Genomic DNA, 17,111 nt, shown 5'->3' with positions numbered 1-17,111 from the left:
GAGGGAACAAATGCCAGAGCCCAGTGGGAGAGGGATCCTGCAATGAACATAGAGTTGGAGATATCCTGCAATGAACATAGGAACCCTGCGACCCTAACCAGCAGAAAGTAGCCTAAGAGACCTACAGCCCCTCTCTCTGCTAACATTTTCTCTCTCCTACCTGGGGTGTTGGAAGGGATTGGGGTGGAGAAGGGAGGTAGAGATATAAGAAACCCCAATGAAAGAGATTAAAAGGCACCAACAGTAAACATTTTTCCTAACTTCTCTAGAAATAGTCATTATTTCATATCATGGAATCATGTAATGTTGGGCCCACAGGGGTCTTAGGAACTGTCGAATCAGTGTCCAAAGTAGAAACTGAAGTCTGAGAAGGTTAAGTGATTTATCTACGCCATGTCTTGTTGCCGGTAGGGCTGAATCTAAGTTTTGCCCCAAAGACTGGTGTTTCTTCTGTTTCACCATTTCTTTACTGAACATTTTTTATTATTTAAAGTTTTTATCTTTGTGTGTGTCTGATGAGAGAGAGAGAGAGAGAGAGAGAGAGAGAGAGAGAAATGGAAGAAGTACAACCCACATGGGGAGATCAGAGGACAACCTTGAGTCAGTCCTTGTCTTTCTCTTTGTTTGTGTCTTGTATATGTGAGATAGCTGTTCCTCCTCTGTCCAGCCCCACCTCCCAGTGGTAATGCTGGGATTACACACACAGCCACATCTGGCTTTATGTGAGTGCTAGAGATGGGAACTCAGATCTTACACTGAGCAACAAGCACTTACCCACTGGATCATCGCCTCAGCCCCCGAAGATGACTTTTAATGGATGTACACATTTTCTTCTAGTTAGCTCATTGATTCCTGAGGTTGTACCAATATGTTTCTTGAGGTGCTGCTCGAACACAAATGTTTATTAATTGAGGGGGTGGCCTACTATGGCACCTGGCACCCTTCTTTGCCGGGCTCATCTCCTGCCTTTGCAGTTACTTCTGCTCGCTCGTTGGAAAGTTTAGAACTACTTTTTTTGGTTGCCTTTTCTCTCTGCTGTGATGTTATTCTTGATGACTTCAACAAGTGCTCGGTGATCCCACTGACATTTTGCCCACTCCATTTCCTGATGTTCTCACTTCCAATGTTCTCTTTTCTTCACTCCTCCCCGGCTACCCACTCCCATGTTCTTTTTTATACCACAGTCTGAAGTCCCCACCTTAAGCAATTTATTATAACGAGTATTTCCTTCTTTCCTGCTTTATTTGCTCTTATAATCCCCACTCCAACCATTCTGTAGTCACACTGGGTGCTGGATCTTTTGGCTCCCATCAGTTTTTCTCTGACCTTCCTCTCTCCACACGCCCCTTCATCCAGCCTATAGTGTATGGCTCATCATAGCGACTCTTCCCTTCTGTTCACCCACAAGGTCCTTAGTGTCTTCCTCTATCACACGTGCCAGCAAAATCATTGATCCTGGAGGGCAGGAGAGATGAATCAGTGACTAAAATAGGTATTAGCCTTCAAAAGGACCCGAATTTGGTTCCAAGCACCCATGTCAGACAGACAGCTTCCGACTGCCTGCAACTCCAGCTCCAGGACTACCCATTGCCTTCTTCTGTTCCCCTTGGGCACTGCACACATTTCTTCGCTGTCCGTCAAAGCAAGAATCCTTGAGAAAGTTCTCTGTTTTTCTTCTGCCCACTTCTTTCTTGTTCTACTCTCGCTTGCTTCATCTTTCACTTGTGATATCTCCCCCAGTACTTACGGTTGCCATCAATCTCCACGCGGTGGCTCAGTTTGTTGGCTGAGTATTCCTTTCTTTCTGTGGTGCTGGGGATGGCACCCAGGGCCACGCACGTGCTCTGTAAGCCCTCTCCCATGCGTGAGCTGCATTCTCAGCTCATCTTTGTTTTTCTGTTGACAGTGTTAACGGTACTCATCTGGTGCACATTCATTTTTCTCTCCTTTATTTTTACTTTTACACATCCCTTGTTTTTTGAGGCAATATCTCTCTTGTTATAGCCCATGGGATCCTTCTGGATCAGTCTCAAGGTGCTAAGATTACAGGCCTGCACTGATATACCTAGATTGTTCTTTTCTTGAAATACACTCTTTTAGGTTTTTGGTTTCTCCTATTCCACATATTTCCTTTGCTGGCTCTTGTAACTCTATGGAGAACATATTCCACCCACCTCCTTTTATTTCAATAATATTTTGTGTTATGTAAGTTGAACTTGAGACATTAAATTCACCTTGCACTCTTCAATAAATCCTACTTGGTTAGAGCACATAGTTGCTTTAGGCTGACGATTCTAGTTTGATATTATATGGAGGAATCTTCCTGCATCTTTCTTCATGAGAAATGCTGGTGTACAGTCATCTTATACTCTCTGGCTTGGATAGCAAGGTAACCCCAGCCTCCCAAAATAAGTTGGGAAATGTCCCGCCTTCTGAAAGAGCTTACAAAGGATTGCCATTATTTCTTTTTAAAATATTTTACAGATTTCACCAGTAAAGCCATCTGGTGTTGGCTTTTATTCACCAGAAGATTTTTGAATCATTAATCAATATCTTTTGTCATTATAAACTTAGTAAAACATTTGGTTTCTTACTACATCTATATCATGATTTACACAGTTCTATAAATTTGCCTATTTTGTCTGTTGTCAACTTGTTACCATTAATCTATTCATAATATCACTGCAATACTTTCAAGGTGTGTAGAGTTGACAGCAATACTCTTGCTTTCATTCCTGATTTTAATGATCAGGGCCATTTTCCGTTTTGTTCTGTGGTCTAGTGAAAGGCATTTCAATTTTGGGTGTATGTGTCTACATACACAAATGTAATATTTGGGGTTTAGTTTTATGTATATGCTATTCCTTCTGCTACAGTATTTATGGTTCCATTTGTTCTCTTTGTTCTTTGGTTTGAACTTGCACAGACCCTCTGGTTTCATATGGTAGAGGTATAAGTTCTTGATTTAAGGCCTTTCTTCTCTTCTGACACAAGGATTTCCAGTTCCAAATTCCCTCCGGGCCCTGCTTCAGCTTGACACAAACCACACACACCCATGCTGCTGTGTTGAGTTTGTATTCAGCCTAATTAATCCCCCCTGTGACTTCTTCCACAGGTTATTTAGATGTGTTTTTAAATTTCCAAATACTTGGTGTTTTTCCAGATTTCTTTCTCTTACATGCTCTTGCTTAATTCCATTGTAATCAGAAAATATATGGTTTATATAATATATAATATAATAATATATGCTTTATATAATGTGCTTTCCTTTATTTTATTGAGATTTATTTTGGTATCTAACATATGGTCTATCCTGGAGGATTTTCTATGTACATTTGAAATGACATGTTGAATCTTTGGTGAAATGTTCTACAAATACCAGCTGAATTGATGGTGCTGTCAGTCTCAAATTCCTTAACTGTCTCATCAATTAAGAATGGAGAGCTAAAAAAATCACACCTTTAAAAATAAAAATAAGATTTTTTGTATATTTAAAATGTAAAACAAAATAATTAGGAGACACACGTATACAATAAAATACACTGAAGCAAACTAACATATCCATCACCTCACATTGTAGCAAGAACATCTACAGTATTCATTTAGGAGGTCTGAATACAGTGCATTCTTATGAATTATGGTACATTCAGTTTCTAGACACACTCATCCTACACATTTGCTCTTTCACATGCATTGACTAACTGCCCCCATTTTCTCCACCTCCTCCCTGTCTCAGGAAGGTAAAGCATGATTATCTATGTGTATGGATTTTGTTGGGTTTCACTGTTGTTTGTATGTTTTTAGACTCCGTATGAAAGTGAAATCATGAAACACTCTGTGTCTGGCTTATTTCTCTTAGTGTAACATCTTTCAAGTTCATCCGTTGCAAACAGTAGACTCTCCCTCTTAAACTGATTATGATGGTGTGTGTGTGTGTGTGTGTGCGTGCATCTGTGTGCACATGCAAGTGGAGGTCCTAGAAGCTAAGCGTCTTCTGCACCTGCTGTGGAGCTTAATTCTTGAGCAGGGTCTCCTACTGACCCTAAGCTCACTGATTGGGTGGTCTGGGATCCTCCTGTCTGCTGTGATAGGTATGCACCGCCACGGCAGGTCTGTCTGTTTGTTTGTTTGTGTTTCACTTTTTAAACTTGAATGCTTAGGGCTCTGAACTCCAATCCTTGTTCTTCCCCAGAGAGCACTTTACTATCGTCTCCCCAGCCATCTTGCTCATTAAAAAAGAAATCCATATTGTGGCTTATACAAATCATTTTTCTGTTGTTTTTGTTCTTCAAGACAGGATTTCTCTGGGTAGCCCTGGGTGTCCTGGAACTCACTCTGTAGACCAGGCTGACCCTCAACTCGGAGATCTGGCCACCTCTGCCTCCCAAGCACATGTGCCATCACGGCCCAGCTGTACTAATCCTTTTTCAGTTTAGGTATTCGCCCTTTATCAAATACAGAGTTTGCCTGTTTCTCAGTCAGACTGTTTTCGTTACCATGAACAAACTTTTTAGTTGGGTGTAGTTCTATTTATTTCTTCTTCTGTAGACTAAACTTTTTGAGGGGATAGCCAAATCATGGCCAGGGCCAGGGCCAAAGAGTTTTCTCTTGTTTTCACCTAACAGTTTTATGGCTTGAGGTCTTTTCTCTGTTTTGAGTTCATTTTCATATGTAGTATTAGACAGGTAACCAATTTCATTAATTTGGTTATGGAAACAGTTTCCCCATTATTTACTGAGGTCATCTAATGTGTCTTTTTTGGTGCCCCTGTCAAGAATAAGTTGGTCATATAGCTTTAGATTTCTGAGTTCTTTACTCATGACTTTAGCTGTCTTTATACTAATATTATACTGCTCTGATTAATATAGCTTTATAAGTTTAAATCAGTACATGTGAGACCTTGAATGGCATTTTCCTTCTATAGAACTACATAGATTGTTTTGGTACTATAAAAATTTAGGATTTTAAAAGCAATCTATGATGTGTCCATGGAATTCCGATAAGGATTGCACTGATCTGTCTGTTGCTTGGGGTAGCATGGACATTTCTGACAATATCGATTTTTCTGATCCACAAGCACAGCCTATTCCATTTATTTGTGCCTTTAATTTCTTACTTGAACATTTAATAGTATGCAGAGTTGTACAGTCTTTTCACTCCCTTGGTGGTTGTATCAAATTAAAATATGGGTGTATATGATTAGTGTTTATGATTAGCTCTAAGATTATCATGGCGGTATTATTTAACCCGCTACCAGAACCTGTTAGGTTTATAATTGCCTTCTTTGCCTTGGGCCGGGCAGATATTACCTGCCCTCTCTGAATCACTTCACAATCCATCTCGCAGTCCCCATCCAATGCCATCCTCCTCTTTTCCATCCATAATCTTATAAATACTTGCTTTTATTTTTCTTCTGGGCCTTTTCATGCCATTATCGGAGTCCTTCCTCCCAGCCCCACGTGGTTTCTTCTCCAGGCTGACCCATCCTGGCGGCGCCCTCCTTCTTCCTCTCCTGTTCCCCTTTACCTCTGTTCTCCAAAGCTCTGTTCTCCTTAACTAAGGAACCTTAGTTAAGCCTACCCCATTCTGGCCTGCCCAGGTACAGGCTGTTTAATCAACTAGATACTTCTTAGGCAGGTTTACAAAACAAAGAGAGGTGAAACCAGTTCTTAAGGGCCAGTAACACGCATCAGACCAACCTCCACCGCTTTGTTAAATTTATTCCAGAGTAGTCTATAGGATTTATTTAATTATTTTTAATTACATGGAGGGGTGTGTGTGTACACATGCGGGAGGATATGTATGAGTGCTGGTTGGAGTTACAGATAATCATGAGCCAACTTGCCTGATATGGGTGCTGGGAACTGAACTCGGGTCCTCTGGAAGAGCAGGAAGTGTGCTTAACCTGGGCTAGCTCTCCAGTCTCTCTTTATGAAATCGCTCTCATACCATTAGTGTGTGTGGGGGGGCAGAACACAGCATCAGCTATCCTCTTCCTCCACTCTGCGCCTTCCTTCCTTTCATCCATTTATTGAGGCATTGTCTCCATGAACTTGTGGCTTTTTTGGCTTTTGGCTAGGCTGGACGGCAGCAAGCCCACCCCCCCGACCCCCACCCCCCTCTTTCAAGCTGAGGTTCCAGATGTGCCTTTGATCCTTGCGTGTCACAGAACTGCTGGGATCCAAAGCCCAGCCCTTACGGCTGCACAGCACGTGCTCTGACTGCTGAACCAGCTCTCTAGAACCTCTTTTTCTTTTTCTTCAGAGGGAGGATTGAACTGAAGGCATTACACAAGCGATGCAAATGCTCTGCCACTGGTCTATTCTCAACCTCTATTTCTATTTTAATTTGTCAGTTTTCACTTAGTCTATTTTAAGGCTAATTCTTACACAAAATTTACAGTGGTTATGCCTTCTGAGTGTATTAACTTTTTTTTTGAAAATATACAGTAATAGTTCTACTTTTAAGCTTATTCTGTCTGCTATACAATTATTCTGGATTTTATATAGTTTCCACTATATATTGTATCTTTGCTTTTGTTTTCAACCTACTTACATTATGTAGTCTTAGGTATTTATGTCTTTGTCCTTACTTGGTGTGTGTGGGGGGGTGTTTGTTTTGTTGAGACAGGGCCTTGTTATGTAGCCAGGCTAGTCCTGAACACATTGTCTTCTTGCCTTGGTCTTCTGAGTGCTGGCATTACAGGCATGTGCTACTGTGCCCAATTTAGGTGTGTCTCTTGTAGGAAACATAAAATAGGGTAGGGTCTTGCTGTTTCACCAGCCTGAAAAGGATATATTTGGTGTATGTGAAGTCATAGGTTCAGTGTACAGGACTCAAAATAAAGAGTAAAATAAACTGTAACTCTGAGGACGCTGAATACACCAAGTATATTCTCTTATCTGAGCTGTGCTGTCTAGCCTCTCTTGTCCCACTGTAAATTTTTTTTTGTCTTTCCTTATTCTAGTGAATATAGTAATTGGATAAGTGTACGTAAAATCTTGATATATTAAAGAAAATTTGCAAGATAAAGATTTTTCATTAAAGAAAATGTATAAAGAAAACAAATGGTTCATTTTTGTCAATCATAACTCTAGTTAAGATTAGTGTATTTTCTCTTTCCTCAAAAGTTTGGTTTTCTTTCAGTTTAGATCATATTGTGTATATAATGATGAAATATTTCTTTTATGCCATCCGCTACATGTATCATTGCTCATGTATGTTGAACATAGGTGTGTCATTGTTGCTGGAGGGGAAGCGGCTATGCAGAGACCCCCCTCAGAAGAACTCTGTGTAAATCAAACAGCTCTAAATAACCCGTTGTCAAAACATCTGGTCACAGGTCAAAAGTGGGATGTCTTCTGGCTAACACCTCTGAGGCTGTGAGCCAAAGAGATTTTTTCCCCTCTACATTGTTCTCTCAGGGACTTGCCACGGCAATTGAGCCTAACACAGCTACACCTAGCTCAATGGTGTGCAACCCTTGTGTTAGTTTGTATACTATTCTGGATATTGTCTTTACTCACTTCCTTAAGCAGTTTCATAAAACTTTGTTTTATGTAGTTAAAATGCACGCAAGTTCGTAGCTGTGTATCTTTAAAAAAGATTGTTATAATCTTTAATCTGTATATGTGTGAGTGTGGGTATGTGAATACGGTTGCCTGTTGAGGTCGGAGGAGTCAGATCCCCGAGAGCCTAGTTAAAGGGAGTTGTGAGCTGCCGAACATGGCTGTTAAAGATTGAATTTGGGTTCTCTGCGACAAGTACTCTTAACCACTAAGACATCTCTCCAGCCTGTAACTGTGTATCTCATCTCCTTGACTAATTAACTGTGCCTTTTACTTTGATAGTATATTATTTTTTGTATATTACTATTTTATTTCTACTAATGATTGTCTTAAATTCTGTTAAATATATCTGATGTTGATAGTTAAATGAGCAATCTTTTGTTTAGTACTTTCTTGGTATATGATTCTTGTTCCTTTCCCCAAACTTTTTTTTTTTTAATGCCTATATTGAAGAGGCCACAGCGAGACTGGGGCTGTGACAATTTAATTGAAAGCAATCAGACTTTTTAATGGCAATTTCCAGGATCAATGCAGTTGCAGTTGCCAGCATGCGATGATGTTTGCGAGCTCCACAGGGTCCAGAAGATTAATGTCTAAGACCCTTTTCCTGTCAGGTTTCCTTGCTGCCTTGACTTCTGGCCATATATTTTGTGAGCCCATAGCTATTATTTAAGTCGAGTCTGCATGTGAATGCATGTGATGTCACTTTTACAGACAGGTGTAACCTTTTACTATTTATTAGGACTCACTATATACTTGGACTCTTTCCCCTAATCTTGAGTTAAACATGTCGTGTTCACTTGCCCCACTGCCAATCTCTTGCTCTCTTTCCTCTTGACTTGTGAAGTAAGTTTTCTTTAGGCCATGTTTTCCTTCGCGTGTTTGGAAGTGGCGACATTTTCCTCTCCTTCTTTTGATATCACCAAGTATTGCATGCGCATGTTAGGAACAGTTAAGTATATTCAAGGCGGCCACATCTTTTAAATACTCTTTCTATTACAGAGCAGAATGATATATCCTATACCAGAAACCCCACCTCCCTGGAGCACAATTCAGAACGCTCATTTTCTGCTTCTCTTGCAGTAGGCCTATGGCACAGGCTCTGCAAACCAGAAAGACTAATGGAAATGTGGAAAATGGCTGTACACAGTTCTGCACACTGCATCCATTTTTATGGTTTAAAGGTTAGGTTTCTGGCAGAAAATTATCAGTGATGTTGAAAGCAGAGGAAAATGAAGCAAAGTTGAGCTCCTGGTATTTGATGCTTGATGATGCCAGTTCTGTTGTATGGTTTATGACATTTTTTTCCACAAAAGCCCAACCTTGTTTTCTGTAGCTCTCTCGATGACTTTGAGCCATTCTCATTTTAGGGAACCCCTGCATGGAGACCCCTCCCCAAATAAAAAGATAATGTAGAGAATAATTTGTCAAAGTCTAAAGGCAATGAATATTTCAATTCCAGGTAGTCTAGAGCATTTTAACCCTGAACTTCCTTAGTATAATCTATTGCAGCTTAATTGTATCTACTTTTCAAGTTCTAAAATATCAGAATCTATCTATCTATCTATCCATCTATCTATCTATCTATCCATCCATCCAGCCTACCGTTTTAGATTGACCAAGATATTTGCTAATTCATTCATTTATTATTTCATCATTTCTGTCTTGGGATTTAGCCTCTTACTTTGCTAGACTCTATTCTTTAGGATTTTTTTTCCCCTTTCTTCTTCTTCTTCTTTTTTTTTAAGATATACCTTATAACCTAGGCTGATTCCATATGTAGCTGAGGATGCTTCATTGAAGTTAACCCTCTCGTCTCTACATCCCAAGGGCTGGGTTTTTAGACATGTACCACAAACCTGGTTTGTAAAATGCTGGGGATAGAGGCAACTGAGCATTCTACCAACTGAGCTACATCAATAGTGTAGGATTTCTTTTAATTTTAAAAATGTGTTTACCCGGACTGGAGAGATGGCTCAGAGGTTAAGGGCACTCTTTGTTATTCCAAAGGTTCTGAGTTCAATTCTCAGTGATCACATGGTGGCTCACAAACACCTATCGTGAGATCTGGCGCATTGATCTCTTTGGCATGCAGGCACACATGCAAGCAGAATACTGTATAAATAATAAACAAACAAGTATTCTAAAAAATGTGCTTGCCCTTTTTTGAAAGATAGTTTAACTAAATAGGGAAATGATGGTGCACACTTTAATCCCAGCACTGAGGAGGCAGAGGCAGGCAGATCTTTGAATTTAAGCCAGCCTGGTCTACAGAGTGAGTACCAGGACTCTGTAGCCAGCTATGCAGGGAAGCCTTGTCTCAAAACAAACAAACAAAAAAGGAAGGAAAGAAAAAAGATAGTGTAACTGGTTTTTCAATTATGGAACTGCAGTGTGCCAGAGACCTTCTCTATCATCTCCACTGGTGCTGAGGTATCTGCCGTCGAGCGGACTGCCACTCCTTTCAGGCTAGTCTGACTTCTCTGTGTGAACTTTGACATCTCTTGTGATCTGCTTAGTTTTCTAGACTTTCACTACTACCCAAAGGCTTTATTTTTAAGTTTCCTCCTATCGAGACTCAATTTCTTCCTTTAATTCACATTTTTCTTCAAGTCTGAAAAACTCAAGACATTATCTTTATGGATATCATCTTTCATTCAATCTTCTCTTTCTAAGCACCAATATATAAACTCTCGGCCCCTGTCATACCTCCTGTGCTCTGAACTCACCTTCGATGCCTTGGCAGTCTATTACTTGTATCTTATTGGTAGTTCAGATTCTTTAGAAAAATCATTACATGAAGTAGGGATTATCTGGCTAAAAAAAAAAAAAAAAATCCCTCATAGTTGCCTATTTCCTACCACCAAACCTGCTTTCCTGCTTCTGAAGGGCATTATGTATCAGGTTCTGCCAGTGGTAAGCTGTGTGGCTCTGGGCACAGGCAGCAATATGAACATGACAGTAGGTAAAGAACATGAGGAAGGTGCTGAGCGAGTGTCCAACACGTAATAGGTTAGGAAGTAAAATCGTGTGTGGCTGCTCAGCTTACAGTAACTTCCCTTGTGACTGTGTCTGTGCCATTTATTTTGGACACAAGCTTTGATGGAGACTGCCATCGGTTCCCAGATGGCAGCAGTGAATGGCTGAGGCATGGGCACGGTTAAGCCAATTAGTCTTTCCTTGAGTCTTGTTAGGAATCCTGACTCTTTATGACAGAAGAGCCTCACTGATCAACAGGGATGCTGAGGAGTGTCCATGGTGTACAGAAAAAGGCATACAGAAGACTTTGAAGAAGACACAGCATGAGGACCGAGGTTTACATTCCAGATTTTGCTGGCCATACAGTTCGGCAAAACAGGGAGTTCCGTGTTCCAGACCTTGTTTGAAAACATAATCTGGAAAAGTGACCAAGGAAGACATCTAGCTATGCCTCCACAGAACTCAGGGATGTTCAAAAGCACACATTCCAACGACACACACACAGGGACGGGGAGGAGAGAGACTACTGACATCATTTTAGTATGTGGCCCCATTGGTTACTATGATGAAGGTAGGAATACCGACTTATTTGTTTATTCATTCATTCATTTGCTTATTTTTGAGACAGGGTCATATTACATAGCCTCCTGGCCAGCCTGGAACTTGCTATGTAGAGCAGGATGGCCTTAAACTCAGGGATCCACCTGCCTATGACTCCCAAGTGTTAGGACAAAAGGCATATGCTGCCACACAAGGTTGAGCTCTTTAAAATTTTAACACGTGCAGGAATAAGAATATATTTTAATGCTAATAGAACTTGAACAGGAATATTTTCATTTTATTGCTTAATTATATAGAAGTTTCATTTATTTTTTCCAGAATCAAGAGTTATTACTACCTCAACAGCTATGGAAATAGTTGTTAAAATAGTAATATTAAATTTGGATGGTCCTTAAGAATTCTCACAGCCTTTCATATTATTATCTTGCTTGACTGTGTGAGATGCGTAGGCTCAGTAATATTAAGCTTAGTTTTCTTTTCTTTCTTTCTTCCCCCCCCCTTTTTTTAAAAATAAATTTTGAGTAAGTGACACAAGATGTTAAGCCGTGTTCAAGATGGAGAAAGGTGAGCCCACATAGGATTGAAGCAACCTCAGCGGCATGGCCACACCATTATAATGCACAGACAGTACCTGTGAAATATTTTCATCAATTACCCTTCACTAGAAAACTTCATCAGCTCCATCGTAACACACCGAAATTCACATCTAGTCCACTATCTCGAGCTGTACCCTCAAAACCACTTGTATGCTCCCAAAGTCAATCTGTGCTGTGTTTCTGATCAAGCTCCTGTTGTGTTTTTAAATTCTGTAACTTTAACCCAGAGGCCAGAATACTGAGGGTGGGGTTTGTTCAATAGTATTAATTGCTTGATCAACATCCAGTTAAACAGGCACACATATAGGGAAGAGTAAATCTTAGATCCTTGGATGTAGTAATTACAAACTACTGTAATAATGTTGCCACAACACCTTTGTTTTGGAGAAGTTAACGGCTCTCACGCCATTGACTCATTCAACTCATTCACCTTCAGTGCACTGATAAAGAGAATCCTTATTTCATCTGCCAGAGTTGATGCAGAAAGGAATTAGGTACTGAGGAAAATGCAAAGCAAGAACCATTTGTTTTCTTTTTAATCCTCTTCCATTTTAAAGTAGCATATACCATCCATAGTGAAAAATGTAATTTTAGGAAAGGGATTCTTTCAACAGAATTATGGCATAGTTATGTTAAGAGATATTGGAAGGCTCATACTATTATTAGTGCGTTTGATCTTACACTTGGACATTTTCTGTTCTTACGGGGCTAAAGCATTTTTTTTAAATAGCAGCATTATAATAAACCGACAGACCTGGCACCATTTTTCTAGACTGCCATTAGGCTCAAATCGATTCTCCAAATAAAGTCTGTCTCAAGGGACACACTGATGCAGTGAAAAGAGGTTTGTCTGTGTTTTTTGGTTTTTAAACCAAACTTGATGTTTCACGTTTGTGCTCTAACCGTCTGAACCTTTTATTAACTAGGGGCTGGAGCCGCCCAGGCGGACAGACACAGGCGAACAACAACCTTCTCCCACACAAGCCTGGAATGGTAACAGTGTGCGGCTGCCTAAGAAAGAAAAGCCTTTTCTGAGCTGTGGGCTGGCGTGGGTGTGTGTGTCAGGGCGAGGAAATCATTCCTCTTCCCCATCCAAGGATGCTATTTATTGGAAATCCTGCACATCTTTTTGAAAAAATTGATTTCTCTCGAGTGGGAGGCAAAACCCTTTTGATGATGAAGAAGAAAGGGAAAAGAGATACGTGCAAGATCGAAGGAAGAGCTTTGGGGAGAGATGCTCCGCGGTCACAACCCGCTCGGGCTAGAAGACCACGCCCTTCACTCCCGCGCGCCGGCAGTCCCCCCGTGACCCCTTCTCCCCCAAAGCCGCGGGGGCATTCTCACTCTCGCTCCACGTGCGAGTCCGGCTCCCCGCTGCCTTCGCTACTCCGAAGGAAGCAGCAGCAGCCCCGGGGTCCCCGCGGCACCCGCTCCGGCCGCTTCATCCGCACCTGACCGAGTCGAGCCCGGGCACGCCACCTCCACGTGCCACCCGGGGCCGCTCCCCGGTGCCCCGCTCCGGTCCCTCCCCACCTCCCGCCCCGGCTCCGCCCACCGCGCCCGGGGCGCGCGCCCAGAGGCCCGGCCCGCCCGCCCCGCGCGCCGCCGCTTCCTGCGCCCCGCCCCTCCCTGGGCGGGGAGGCGGGGCCTGGGCGCGGGCGAGCGCGGCGGCGTGGCCAATGGGCGCGCGGCTTACTCTGGCCTCTCCCCCGCGCGGCGGCCAATCGCGGCGGGCGGTGGTGGTAATATTGTGGAGTGGAGTTTGGATGCCGCCGCGGCCGCGGGCTGGAGCGGCGCGGCGCGGCGCGGCGGCGGGGGCTGCCGGGTGATTTCGGGAAGGGGGTGTGAGGCGGCGGCGGCGGCGGCGGCGGCGGCGCGTGGAGGTGGCCGCGAGCGAGGGGGAGAGGAAGGCGAGAGAGGGCGGGAGTCCTCGGCGGAGGAGGCGGGACCGGCGGGGCTCGCGGCGGCGGCGGCCGGGGAGGCGGCGCCGCCCCCTGCCCGCGCTCTCCCCAGCGCGCCCGGCCACCTACCCGGCGGCCGCGGGCAGTGGCCGGAGCGCGGCGACCGCCATGGCGTTCCTCAAGCTCCGCGAGCAGGTAGGTGACGGGCGGCGGGGCGGCGTCGCGGAGCCGGGGCGGGGGGACCCGCGGCGTGGGCCGGCCGGGCGTCCGCCCCGCGCGGCGGCGGCGGCGGCGAGGGGAGCGGCCGCCCGGGCGCCTGTCAGTGCGGCCCGGGCTCCGGGAGACCCACGTGCCGCCGGGGCACCGCCGCCGCCGCCGCAGGGGCGGGTTCCGCGCTCGCCGCCCTCGCGTCCGGCGCCCTGCCGGCGCGGCGCCTCCTCTTTCCTGCCAGGTGAGGCTCGGGCCTAACAGGTGGCTCTGGGATGCCAAGTGGGAGCGGCGCCGGCGGCCGTGACCCGGGGTCACGACCTTGCTCTCGGGTTCGGTTCCGAGGGTGGTTCACGCTCCAGCGCACCGGCTCGCGGAGAGGTGGTGGCGGAAGAGAGCAGACCTCCCCGGTCCCGATTGCTTCTGCTGGAGACTAGTTGTTCCTGTGCAAACCCCCGGACTTGCTTTCTCTTGGCATTTTCTGCACCATCTTGGTTTAGTTTCCTTGACTTAGGTAGAGCTTGTCAAAGAACACCTGAAGTGCTCGGAAGACTGACACCGGGGCCCTGGAAAAATAACTTTGTATCTCCCAACGAAATGGCAACTATGTCTTAAAGCTTGTTACCCTTGAAAACCGGGGAAGAGGGATGAGGAGATGCAGACTTTCCCCAATGTTTGTATCTCTTTTAAGGACAAAGGAAATTAGCGTGTAAAATTTACGGAGTCGTGGGAATCTATTAATGATGAGTACTTGTTTTGCCTTTGCTTTTCGGAATAGGCGATACTGAACAGATTTGAAGGTAAACTTACTTGCCTGCATTGGTAAACCATTCCGAAAGTGATCACAGGCTTCACAAACACGATAGGGAAAAAGTGTGTATTACATAATTTTGTGTCAGAACTTAAGTTCTCAAATCAGCTAATATCAATTCTCATTTCAAAAGTGAATAGTCCGTTCAGCCTGATGGCTGCCTTTGTGTATCATTTGGTATCAGCAGAGTTTTAGCTGATACTAACATTAGAATGTGATACTTTGAAAAACTGCTTGGTAGTTTGTATTTCAAACTGTGTGGGTAACTGCACAGGGTGCAGCCTGTTACCTTAACCACGCAGAGAGGCTTGAAGTTAATTCAAATTAAGAAAACAGTTTCTTAGTTGTGCTAGCCACTTCTCAAAAGTGCCGACTAGCCACAGGTAGCTCTTTGTTGCTGTATTAAATACAGCAAAACCTTTTGTTGCACAAAAGCTCTGTTAGGAAAAAAAATGTTAATAACAATCAGAGTTTAGTAAAGCCCAAATCGTCTAATTCTTATATATTAATAGCATGAACTAGGTCTCTAGATTTTCCAGTACTCTTTATTACTCTAGTAGCACTTTATGCCTGCATATTTGGTTCTAATCCTTCACTTTTAGAAAGATTATTTTGTGATTTGGTCATGCGTGTTAGGGAGTTGATAGATTATTAGAACATCTTAGTGCATAAAAACCATGAATTAAAAATAAAAAATCCATTTTCATCTTTGCGTTTGAGTATTTAGGAACTACAGACTTGAAGCAGCGGTAATTCTGATCCAGTTTTTGTAATATGAGTTAATACTTAGTGATACTGATCTTTAAAATGTCACCTGTAAACTTGAAAGTACTTGAACAAGTTAATGAGATGGCATTGCTGGGGAAGACTTAGTGTATCACTAAATAATTGGCTCATCTAGTTCTAAAAGACTTGAAGAGCTTAATTTGTTTTGCCTAAATTAAAGGGAATTTCCCCTTTTAGAAATTAGTTTTTGTGTTGATATGTTACAAGCCACTAGAAGTGATGATAGAAGTAAATGGAGTGGGAATAGTTTAATGTTTTCCATTTGTAGGATTGCTGTAAGCTAGAAAAAGTGCGTTTTGGAGGGAGATCTGGATATGTGCACAGGATTTTATTTTATTTATTCTTTTAAAGGATTTATTTATTTATTATCTATACAGTGTTCTGCCTGCATGTGTGCCAGCAGGCCAGAAGAGGGCACACATCTAATTAGAGATGGCTGTGAGCCACCCCATGTGGGTGCTGGGAATTGAACTCAGGATCTCTGGAGGAGAAGCCAGTGCTCTTAACCACTGAGCCATCTCTCCAGCCCATGCACAGGATTTTAAACCTGTAAGGTTTAACCTAGTTTCTAACTCAAAAGCTTTGTATACGCTTGAGATAGAAAGTAGTATTTTATTTTTCCTAACCTTTCAAAGCACAGTACAAAGAAGGTAGAAATGAGTAGGCTTTTCTTCAGGCATTTAAAGGTGAGAATGGTTCTACGTGGTATAGCTATAAAATCAGAGATGAGGAGGTAGCTCAGTCTGTAAAGTGCTTGCCACCCCCAGAAGCATGAGAATCTGAGTTTGATCCCTAGAACTTACGCAAACAGCCTGGTACAATGGCATGTGCTTGTGACCCCAGCACTGATGGGGCAGAGGCAGGTAACCCCTGGGCTTCCTGCCCAGCAGCCTAGCCCGCTTGGCTTACTCCTGAGAAATGACCCTGGAGGTTGACTTCTGGCCTCCACACACGCATGTGTACCCACAGGAACACAAACCAACACATGCATGTAAGATACACAAAGAAGACATATACAGTCAGTAAGTAAATAAAGGAAATTGTCCATTCAGTAATCAGAATGTGACAAACGTTATTTTGTGCCAGCATGTGATTAAGGGGATAAGAATTACTGTATTACTTTCTATGAGCAGATGAACATATTTTTTAAATTGTTAGTAAAATGAAACTTTTGTTCTGTTGATAATAGTAGACATGAACCTTTTTCCAAAATTACTTCACTTTGGCTCATGTAACATTCAGGTGTAACAGTGGCAGGATTTTTCCCCTGAGGTTATCACTGTCTGTTTTATCTCCTTATGTAATAAGTTATTTATATAGTTAAATTTTAAGTCATAAGTATTATGTTCTATTAAGAAAGGTCGTTGGTCTTTGTTTAGTCTTTGTTGGTCTTCTCATTTCAGAAGCTAAATAGCAAGTGACACTTGGCTTCAATGTATAGAAGATGATTGGGAGTGGTGGAGATCATGACCTTACGTCAAGCATGTTAGTTGCTCCTCAGCCCCAAGCCTTTGTTATTGTGCAGGTGTGTCTAGTATTTCTGGAATTCCATTTTTCCTTTAGGATACCAGAAGTCCAGATTGTTAAGGAAAATCTATAAATGTTAGTAAATTGGTAGCTACCAGTGACCACAGTGAATACTCAGCTTATAAAAGAGGACTAGTATGAAACTAGTTTGCAACTGCTCATTCAGATGAGTTGG

The 17,111-nt window shown here is 42.9% G+C and overlaps 1 protein-coding gene across 6 annotated transcripts in view; it reads left to right on the top strand.

The window, feature by feature from the left end:
- Positions 1–13,510: 13,510 nt before the first annotated feature.
- Ankrd28 (ankyrin repeat domain 28) overlaps positions 13,511–17,111 on the top strand; it is a 147,624-nt gene continuing 144,023 nt past the window's right edge. For 2 of the 6 annotated variants that reach the window (XM_021641753.2, XM_021641752.2), the window contains exon 1: positions 13,515–13,800. Coding sequence is in view for 3 of the 6 variants with exons in the window: in XM_060390861.1 (XP_060246844.1) it covers positions 16,854–16,934 (81 nt within the window). In the remaining 3 variants the exon portion in view is untranslated. Of the gene's footprint in view, positions 13,801–16,812; positions 16,935–17,111 lie in introns of those variants that run through there. The other 4 variants (XM_060390861.1, XM_021641749.2, XM_021641750.2 and 1 more) reach the window with 4 other exon arrangements.

This window comes from Meriones unguiculatus, chromosome 9 (genome assembly GCF_030254825.1).
Source record: "Meriones unguiculatus strain TT.TT164.6M chromosome 9, Bangor_MerUng_6.1, whole genome shotgun sequence".
Lineage (NCBI taxonomy): Eukaryota > Metazoa > Chordata > Mammalia > Rodentia > Muridae > Meriones > Meriones unguiculatus.
Note: the sequence above shows the minus strand (reverse complement) of the source record. Positions and strands in the feature narration are given on the sequence as shown.